This window comes from Pelecanus crispus, chromosome 5, assembly GCF_030463565.1.
Source record: "Pelecanus crispus isolate bPelCri1 chromosome 5, bPelCri1.pri, whole genome shotgun sequence".
In the NCBI taxonomy this organism is placed as follows: domain Eukaryota; kingdom Metazoa; phylum Chordata; class Aves; order Pelecaniformes; family Pelecanidae; genus Pelecanus; species Pelecanus crispus.
The window spans coordinates 35,896,162-35,906,270 of NC_134647.1; the positions used below are offsets into that span (position 1 = coordinate 35,896,162).

The window sequence follows — 10,109 nt, forward strand, 5'->3', positions numbered from 1 at the left end:
AACACTGATAATGAAGCCAAGCTTTTATGGATTACATTTGTAAAAAATACCACCCTAGATTTTTTTTTTTTTTTCCAAAGGTGTTGCAGTTCACTCTGGAGCCTAAATGACTTGATTAGAAGTCTAATTGGAATTTTCATCTAAATCATATTGAGCATGCTACCCTGCAGCATAGTTTTTGATTATCTGCAAATTGCTTGTGATTCCCTCAGCATTTACAGCAATGAGATGGAGTTTCCTCTATTATACATTTGTATTTGCTACATGCTTAAAATGAACTTTTCTGCCCCCTGCCCAGGTAGAAACTGTAGCCTTTTGCAGGAAATGGATGTCATCCAGAAACAGAATGAAAACTGTTACTGCTATGTGCAAAACAGAACCATTCACTTACAGTACATTTGGTCGACTCTTCAGGTAAGAGGCCGTTTTAGGGATCATTCAGATACGCAGCACATTTCACGTGAACCTTTGCCAGCAAAGTGTACGATCAGTTAGCAAGATCAAAGCAGTATCTCTGTGTAATTAGTAGTTTGAACAGTGAATAGGTGGGACCATGATAAAAATGCAGCATTGTGATCCTCCACTTTGGATGCAGTGAGGTTTGGTCTCTCTTTATTAGAAGGATGTCAGCCAGGCTTCTAGTATGGTGCCACACAAACATTAACTTAGTGGTCCGTACTGTTTTGTTGCACACCTTTTTTACTGATGGACTGCTGTTAACCTCTGCCACAAATGTTTTTGCTTATCACCAAACGCCTTTATAAAACTTCTAAATTTCAGGATAAAGTGCTGTTCTGTGATTCACTTGCTGTGACATACCAGGCCACAGTATAGGAACCAAAGGTGTGTTAGATTGTGACTAATGGAAAAACCAGCAGTAGCAGCGCATTTCTGTTTTTCTGCGTAACAGAGGGTCATCTTACAAGGAACATGTTTAGAGATTATCTCGAAACAATATAAAAATCTCTTAACAGTAGAAGCAATAATAGCTAAAGGAACAAGCTGACTATCTGTGTGGTTCCTTTTTTTCCCTGGAAAGTATGTCTCCGGACAAGAGAAGGAACACAGTTTCACTTCACCTCTGTTGAGAGGAATTTGCTCTCGGGTATAAGGAAGTGGAACATCTTTTTGTCTGTTCCCAGGACTATTTTCCTCAGGAACATGCTGCAGATGTTTCTGTGAATGGTAGCAGACTTCAGGTGGTGAAACCCTCCAGCAGTCACACAAGCTTTCCTGGAGTAAATGTTTAAAAGCATGAAGTTCAGGTCGTGTGTCCCGTCGTCGTGTCGTCCTCCCCACCCCCCTCCCAACAAATTGCTTGCTGATGCGTTGTCTCTTCTCCCAGCAGAAGCCTGGTTTATTATCTGTTGCATCAGTTGTTTGTAGATGGGTTTTTGTTGTCTAATAGGCCCTGATCAAGAGATCACAATCACAATCTTCAGGAAGATCTTCCCATCTCCGAAGATCAACAAGATCTTTTACCAGTTTGGTGGGGGAGGGTGCTAAGAACTAACAAGAAATACCCAAATACCCAACAGGAATGTGCTTATATTTAAATTTCTGGTTATGTTGTCTTTGATTTTCCTTATACCCCTTCTGTCCCTACCATGGAAATTGCATTATCAACTACAAGAAAAGCAAGTCCAATTTCTTAAGGTTCAGGAGGGGAATGGGGAAGCATATGAACATCCACAAAAGAAACCGTGGTCAGTCAGATATTATGGATTTTGTTAGAAATTTGTGTGGGGGCAAGTGCCATGGTAAAACCAAACCCACTGATGTTTTGGATGGATTCAGAGGCCCCGCCATAGAACTTCACTGACGCTGAGTTCTCTGAATCACCTTGTAAAGCCTAAACAATTTAATACTTGCATAATATTAATAAGGAATATTAAATAACTAAGAATTGCACTAGCGTTTTATTCTTGAGCTCCCTATACTGACTTCCGTTATCACATGTATGGCTTATATGCTATATAGTTCAGAAAAACAAAAAACCCTAGTGATTCTGAGCTACTTCTCTCTGTATTCTGTTGTTTGTTTTTAGGTAAAAGTTAACAGCAGAGAAATGTTCAGGTTTGAGCCTATTTTAGAAAAAAGCAACTGTCGTAATTCAGAAACTGTTTTTGAGTTTGCTGCATGTGTTGTTCAAATCTTCTGGAAACCAGAGACATCTACAGAAACTTTCATAAGCATAAAACAATATGGAGAGGATATTTGTTTCAAAATACAGCCCTTCAAAACTGAACCGTACACTGTGAGTGTGAAACGAGAAAGTAAGTAAAACAGCTTTCTGTTTAGACTAGATAGATTGGTATTGCCAGTGTTACTGAATGTACCATCTCTTCTGTAAGAAGCTTGGGACTTTTCTGTTGATATTTTATATCATCAGCATTTCAGATTGAATTAGTCTAAAGTCCATTTCTATTTTTTTCCCCCTTTTTTAGTGCTAGATGGAAAACTCTTGTTTTTGTTTGTAGCTGGAATTTTTCTGTTCCATTTTGCAAACAGCCTGAGCAGGTGAGTACTAGCTGCTGGTTTTTGATCTTCTTTTCCAAAGCCTGTGCATCTTTGGTCTGTTTTCTAAGCTAAAGAGGCAGTTCTTTGGGAAAGTGAACTAAGGAAACTGAACATATATTTAAAATGTCTTCATACCATTTGTGTTTGGACAGATTGTGGCATATCTTGGAGTGCTGCACTCTATTAATCACTTAGCTGTGGTAGGGTTCTTGTATCCAAGCTTCCTGCACTGGGTGACACCAAGACAACCCTCCGCGAGGAAGTGTGCGGATTCAGAAAAATTCTGTCTCCCTTTTGTAGACCAGTGAGGTTAGCTGAATGCTAAATAATGCTGCATGCGTTATAAATTATGCCTTCCTGCAGCGAGAAATGCTTAGGATGAGGCCATCTGGGGCCTTGTCTACCTCCACCTTTGTGCCAACCTTTCCCCATTGTTCTTTTGGTGCACGTTTTGCATAGCATGTAAGGGAGGATACTTTAGCAAAACATGTGTCCCATGACTTCAAAGCAAAATGACTCACAAATCAATTGTCAGGAGGCACCTCTAAAACAAGCAGAGCAGCAATAGGTTTTATAGAGTTAATGCTGAATTAAAAAGTCAGACTTTATAAATCTATAAGCTTAGAAAGAAACCTTGTGGGTTTGTGAAGGTTTTCTACATTTTAAATTTAAAAACCCCAACTTTTCTTGCAGTACAGAACCATATATAGAAGAAAATGAAATTACTAGAAGGTCAATGAAATCAGAACCAGTGTGAGCTTTAAAAAAACCCAACACAATCTCCTAGCCTGTAACAACTCCAGTGACCTTAAATACCTGTTGGGAATTTTTCCTTACATGGATTTAATATCTAAACTGGGCCTGTTAACCATGTAGCTACAACTCTAACTTACAGCTGTGTTAAGTTCTTACTGAAGATCACTGCAGTCTTTACAAATGTCAGCATTTTAACCAGTTACAAATTATACTTCTTACCGTATTCTCTCTTGTTTTCTTACAGGAGTGCCAAGTTCTTTTACCTTTCTGGAATAATACTGGGTGTTCTTGCTCTGCTAGTCTTTGTCCTGTTGACACTTAAAAGGTTTATTCCAAGGGTAAATCTACATTTATAAAACAAAATAATAATAATCATCAACATCATAATATAGGAAGTGAGGAGTACAGAGCCAGATTCTGATCTTGCTCTGTTTTTGTGGCCAGGTAACTCCACTGAAATGACTGCAGGATTGCTTGTGTCAAGTAAATGTAATTAGGTCAGAATCAAGTTCTAGTTAGCTTGCTCCTGAGTTTAAAGTAAACAGGAGATTGTTGGTGTACAAGAAGAGTTTATTCTGAAACAAATTATTTTTATTGGACTGGAGCTAAGCTTACTTTTGAGTCTATGAATCAATTTAAATCAAAATGTAGTTTTAGTGGCAACTGGGACAGATCATCTTCCGTTCACCACAGGCAATTCATTGCAAGGCAGATGTGAATTTTTCCTTTACTTTTACAAAGTCTGTGCGTTCCCACAATCTTGCTGAAATACACTGCAATAGGCATATACCATGACACTGGGACAGATACACAAATACAGAGATGCAGTTGCTCCACTTAGAATTGATATTGTTTAGTTGTAGCATGCAGAGCACTGTACAGTGGAAGTCTTAACACAGATCATAAATTCTGTAGGTCTGCCGAATATCACATCTGGTTTTGCCTGCGAGTTGCCATGCACACAATGGTCCTAATTCTGACTTGATTCTTTTTTGAAGTGTGGTTTTTTTGGTTTTTTTTTTTTTAAATCCAGCACAGTACCTTCTGGATCTTAATGAGTGGCTGCTGGATGTCCTCTCTCTATTTTATTTACTGCTTCAAAGAGAATATGCAGTGGTTGTGGTCCGAACACAGAAACTACTTGTTGGGTAAGAAAATTACCAAAAAATGTGCTGCAGATTTTGGTTTAATTTAGTGGTTAGAGGAATAGCTGCCCATAAAAAACAAAATCAAGTGATTCATTTATGGAGTACTTTTTTCTCCTAAGCCACAGACATTGGAATATTCCAAAGGTTCCTAATCAACTCAAATGAGCATTTACTTACGTTGTATCATTAAATAAGGAGTTTGATATAGTGGGCCAGTAGCAGCTTGAGGAGCAGATTTTGCCTGTTATTATTTGTTCGCTGATTTGCCTCTACATACTTCCCCTGTAAGGGCAGCTACGCTGTTTTGTATTTTGCTTGATCTGGGAGCTGGATGCTTAAGTTGCTAACTGGATGTGGCTGCAGGGGCTGACAAATCTATTGATCTGGCACCTGCTTCAGCATTCTGGCATGGAGGGAATTCATGTGCAGCTCATAGCATTAGCTAAAGGCTGTTCATAGATCACCTTGTGAAGTCTTTGCACCCTTTTGAAATATAAAGCACGTATAACATAATGCAGGTATCTATAAGACAACAGAAGAAACAGGAGGCTATACTTCACAGCAATGGCGAGCTTTGTGAACCAAACTAGTGAAGTTTATATGGGTAGTTTGCATCTTTTTCTCCATGTCCTTCTTTTCTGTTTCTACAGGGTATTTTCTGGCTGTTGGAATTACCAGCTTTGCCACTTGCTATCAGCATGGACCGCTTACCACTGAACTGAGCATAACCTTGTTCACGTGGACGCTACAATTAACAGCCTTTGTCTTGATTTACTGTGGTGTCACCGTACCTCAAGTTGCGTATGCAGTAATAGCAGTCAGTCTCTGCTCAAAAGGCGTGGGTTACCCCCTTGGTGCTGCTTGTCACATAGGCAGGTTTGTACGTATTTGTGAATGTCCAAGTCTCTGTATCATCAGGAAATACTGGAGGCTGATAATGAAAAAACCCTTACACTTGAATAATGATTTATGAATTTCTAATATTAGTTCATATCTGTACCAAATGTAAAGCTACGATAGAAAAGGTTTAAATCCCTGAGACAGAGGAATTTAATTATTTTCCATTTGGCAGTTTTAAGCACAAGTTTTGTTCTGTGGAGAACAGAGAAATGCGAGACTGTGCTCTTAAGTACAAATGTAGCACCTTCTAGTCTGCAGCATATGGTAACCACAACATTTCTGTTTGGTTGATTAGACTGCAGCAATACTGCCTTGGTTTCACATGTAGTGAGAGAGTCTGCAGGTAACTTGTACTGAATCTTATGGGATAAAACAGTGTACTATCACCTAAGAACAGATGTTAAAAAGTGACAGTCCTTGCAGGTTAGTGTAGAGTTCAGAGACTAAAAACCTGTGTCCACAAAAATAGTGGTTTCCACTCGTTTTAGTTTTCCAAGGTTATTATCCTAGATGTACATGTCTACCTTTAATTCGTGGAAACAATCTTTACCACTGGGGAGACGCTCCCCCATATTCACAGAGCCCCACATATATTGTGGCATTTGGCATCAGAACTGCTTGCAATATATAGATGTTAGTTTGCTAAGTATTTTCATTAGCAATATGGGAACAACGTGTTTGCTCAACCTTGAATTTGAAGCATGTTTTATCACAAATACAACACTCGAAGATTCTAAGAAGTCCTGCCAATTTACATCTGTTTTTTACCTTCAGTGATGGCATCCAGATTAAGAGACTTTAGCGCAGGCTGTTCCATAGCTGTGGACTTCTGCTGAACTGCAGAGAACCAGGAAGAGGCAAAGGCTTGAACTGGCATAACCAAAAGAATAAAAACCAAATAATACCTTTTTTAGTCTTTTACACATTGTTTAGTTTTGAAGAACATACTGCTTTGCTCTTGTGCTCTTTTTAGATGTTGAAGTGTGGACTGAGTTGAAGCTGTTTTATTTTAGGTAGAATTTATCATTTGTTGAAGACTGATTTTTGCCTACAGTTGAGAAGCACCAACTGTTTCAAAAGCAACACATAGGATCAATACTTACCTGATGTAAGCAGGTTCAGCTCACTGTGAAATCAGTAAGATTTGGCTACGAGTTCACAGAAGTCAGAACATACCTGTTTTGCCCTGAAACACTGTAGTTCATTCTCCATATGGACCTCTTTTTGTTTTTCATGAACTGATGCTTCTATAAAGCCAAAAAGCACTGAAATAATAGCTCTACAATTTCTCTTAGGAGAATAAGGGGGTTGTTTTCTGTTTCAGAACACTAAGCAGTAGCACCAAACTGTGAGGCCATGATGTTAGATACACAGTTCAGAGCAGCAGATATATCAAAACAACTAAGAATCTTGCATTATTTGTTAAGATCAGTACTGATCCCACTGAGCCAGCAAGACCTTTACTGTTTGACCTGAATAAGGGCTACAGTTCATTCTTGCTTTTCAGGGAAATAAGGAAGAAAGAGAATACTGCTGGTTGGAGCAGGTGTTTTTATACAGAGCTGAAAGTTTTATGGGCATCCAGCCCTTGCTTATCTTAACTCATCACAACATTTAAATTGAAAGCAGTCGACAGAAGGGAACAGAACATGGCACACTTTCTAATTGATATCTAATTATATTATACATTGCTACGCAGCAGCTAAAAAAACAGCAGAATGTAAACATTTTGGCCTCAGACTACTCAGTTTTGTAATTTAAAGCAAGATTTAAGAGAAGCGATCTAGTAAACAACATGAACAACTCATAACAGACTTCGAGCATTGCTTATCTTCGGAGATACATATGCAGACTGGGTTTTGATTCAGCCTATGTCTCTGCACAGACACATTTTGCATACTGCACCTAAAAATGGCTGAGCAAGCAGCCATCTATTTAATTCTATGAGATTTTAGTCCATGCATACGCAATAAGGACCTGATCCAAAGCTCATTTGAAGCTCATTAGATACCATTCAGTGGAATTCTACAACTTTGGTTAAGACCTAGGGTAAACAGGCAAGCAAACATTAGACATCTTGCCCTAAAATTTTAATGCACAAGTGTAGCTTGTCCTCTTAAAAGGATAAAAGTGATTAATGCAAGTTAATAGCAGGTAGTAGAGAAAAAGGATGACAATAATTATGTGCCAGAGACTTTAGAAGTACTAATTGTTTTCATTTCATTGTAGAAAAATGAAGAACCACTTTAAATCAAAAAAATTAGTGTTTAAATGCCTTACTGAAGAGGAATATCAAGAACAAGGTGAAACAGAAACTATGAGAGCTCTGGAGGAGCTACGCTCATTCTGCAGGAACCCTGACTTCCCATCATGGTTAGCTGTATCTAAACTCCAGTCCCCACATAGGTAAGAAAATCTGGTCTCTCTAAAATGGGAGACGCATTGCAGAGACGCTGTTACACAGCAGACCCAAATGCTACTTCAGACACTGTTCCAGGTGTGTTTATCATGCATGCAGTCAGATGTGCAGGTAGCTTTATCTACTTGAGTCATCCCACTAAACATCACAGCCACACCTCTCAAGGACATTACTTGCTGGTGGTATTAAACCCTGTTTGTTCCTCTCCGACCATAAATTATGCCGAGAGTTTGCAGATGTTAACAGCTAATTCATGGTAATGGCGTCTTTCCCTAAAATATACAGGCTTCCTACAGTGCCTCTGCAAGCTCCCACACAGTGACTCAGGTGGCCTTGAAATGCCCCTTTCTTCAGTTTTTAGAGCAGTGCGCTTTTGCATTGTGTAAAATCGGGGCAGGCTGAAGATACATGCTCAAATATTACCTGCATTAAGCTCTCCAACTGCAAGCCTGCACAGCCAAGAAATCCTATTACTTGAAGTATCAACCACTATCTAAGACTAAGGATACAGAGGAAGAAAACCAGTGCCTGCACCTAGGAAGTGTAACAGGTAGAAGAGCTACTCCAGACATAGCTTGCGATAAACTTAAAAGACAAATATGGGCTAGGAAGGGAAGGGTCAGATAAATGCAGCCAGAAAATGTTGCAGAATATAAAATTAATCATCATAGCACTGTATTTCCATCAAAACCGAAACGTTAAGATACCAGAAGCAGAGTTTCACATATTATCCAGCCACAAAGACTTGCTCTTGCCACAGAACCAAGTATCACAATTTCAAAGGAGTCCCAGTCAGCTTAGAATTTAATCAATAAAAAGTTAAAACTAGTTTCAGAACCTTCATCTTACTTGGATGGGCACACAGCCAGCCTCTCTGCCAGGTTTTATAGATTTACTGTTAAACTATCTTATTTTCTAAGATAATTGCATTCTGTAGCATGACTGAAAGATACAAGAAGTGAAAACTCACTGCAGTATTGCAAAACAAAATACTGCCAAATGCACAAAACAAACAATTGAGACACATGTATTTTCTAGCCATCGCTTAGTTAATACAGTTCTTACAAATTGTTCACTATAAAAATACAAAAATAAAAAGGAGAACCAACAGAAGTCTGATTTGAGTACCCCTTCAAGCTTCCATTAAGCATCACAAGATAGTTCAACACAAGGCAAACGTGTAAAACACAGCCAGTCCAACTCTGTTCCCCATTTAGACTCACAGTGCTTCCAAGAAGAGCGAGGTGACAACATTCATCTCACAGAAATGTTAAGTCTAAAATGTAAATTATTGATCAGTTTACCAGAACTCCAGAATGTAGCTGCATTTCCTTTTTCTTACATTTCTCTGATGCTGTCGACACTTACCCAGGTGTCGGAACTGCCGTCTGTTTCCACACATTTGCCAGAAACCTCCAGCTCCATTCTATCTCTTCAGTGTAGTGGTCCACTGCAACTCAGATTTGTGGTGAATTGAAATGCAGGGACAGTGCTAAGTTCATGCTTTGTTCTGCCAGACCTCCAGCGTGGCATTTACGTGGAGCAGCTGCAAAATTCCCAGTCTGCGGCTCCAAGTTCACCCAACCCAGGAATTCTTTGGCAAGACTTTAGCTCAGCTTGCCCAGAGCGTGCATGCAGCACCAGAAGCAAGGTGATAGCACAGCAATGTAGGAATACAAAGTTCTCACCATTTTTCCTTTCATTAGCAATGTCAATGTACCTGAATTCTTAGAGCCTTTGTCTCAAATATGCTACAGTTTCAATTTTTTTTAGAGGCTAAAGTACCATCTATCCAACTGTACAAATGCTTACTCTGGATTACCCCACGAGTACTGACAAGATGTGAAAAATGAAGTTAGATCTTCTTGCTTAGTCACAAGACCTTGCAGATGGCCTCCAGAAGCACAAGTTACTTATATAGAAAAGACTGAAAAGAAGATAAGGCAGGAAAACGGATCTTAAGGGTTGCGATTTACTCTCTGTTGTTCAGGACTCCCTAGCTCATGCTGCAACTTCCCCTCATCTGCCCTGCCTGTGGGCATGTCCTTACAACATCTCTGCTTAATTGGCAGCATCTCCTGTCTTTACAGTATTTTTTTCATTTCTCAGCTGATCAATTCTCCCTTTAAAAATCTGGCAGGTTTGCAGGTTTTATTCTGGGATCTCCCCATGTCTCACCTGCAGAAACAAAGGCACATGATCAGGAATACGGCATTGGGAGCTTCTTCCTGGAAGAGCAGCTCTTCGAGACAAGGGCAGAATCTCAGCAAGATGATCCAGCCAATTCCATCCATGAAGAAGATGAGGAGGATGAAGATGAAATGCATGAACAAATTTCATTTCCATATGCTACTGAGTTGCTCTGA

General features: G+C 39.4%; 1 protein-coding gene across 1 annotated transcript; it reads left to right on the plus strand.

Annotated features, from left to right (window-relative positions):
- Nucleotides 1-309: 309 nt before the first annotated feature.
- On the plus strand, nt 310-10,109 carry NEMP2 (nuclear envelope integral membrane protein 2). The gene is made up of 8 exons (XM_009479022.2): nt 310-414; nt 2,048-2,276; nt 2,448-2,520; nt 3,521-3,614; nt 4,310-4,424; nt 5,075-5,300; nt 7,554-7,730; nt 9,884-10,109. The coding sequence occupies exons 1-8, from the start codon at nt 325-327 to the stop codon at nt 10,107-10,109; spliced, it is 1,230 nt and encodes a 409-aa protein (XP_009477297.2). The 5' UTR covers nt 310-324.

Coding starts and splice junctions, on each gene's coding strand:
- NEMP2 (XM_009479022.2), top strand. CDS start 325: ATGGATGTCATCCAGAAACAGAATGAAAACTGTTACTGCTATGTGCAA. Junction 2,277..2,447: donor TGTGAGTGTGAAACGAGAAA/GTAAGTAAAACA, acceptor CCCCTTTTTTAG/TGCTAGATGGAAAACTCTTG. Junction 5,301..7,553: donor GCTGCTTGTCACATAGGCAG/GTTTGTACGTAT, acceptor ATTTCATTGTAG/AAAAATGAAGAACCACTTTA.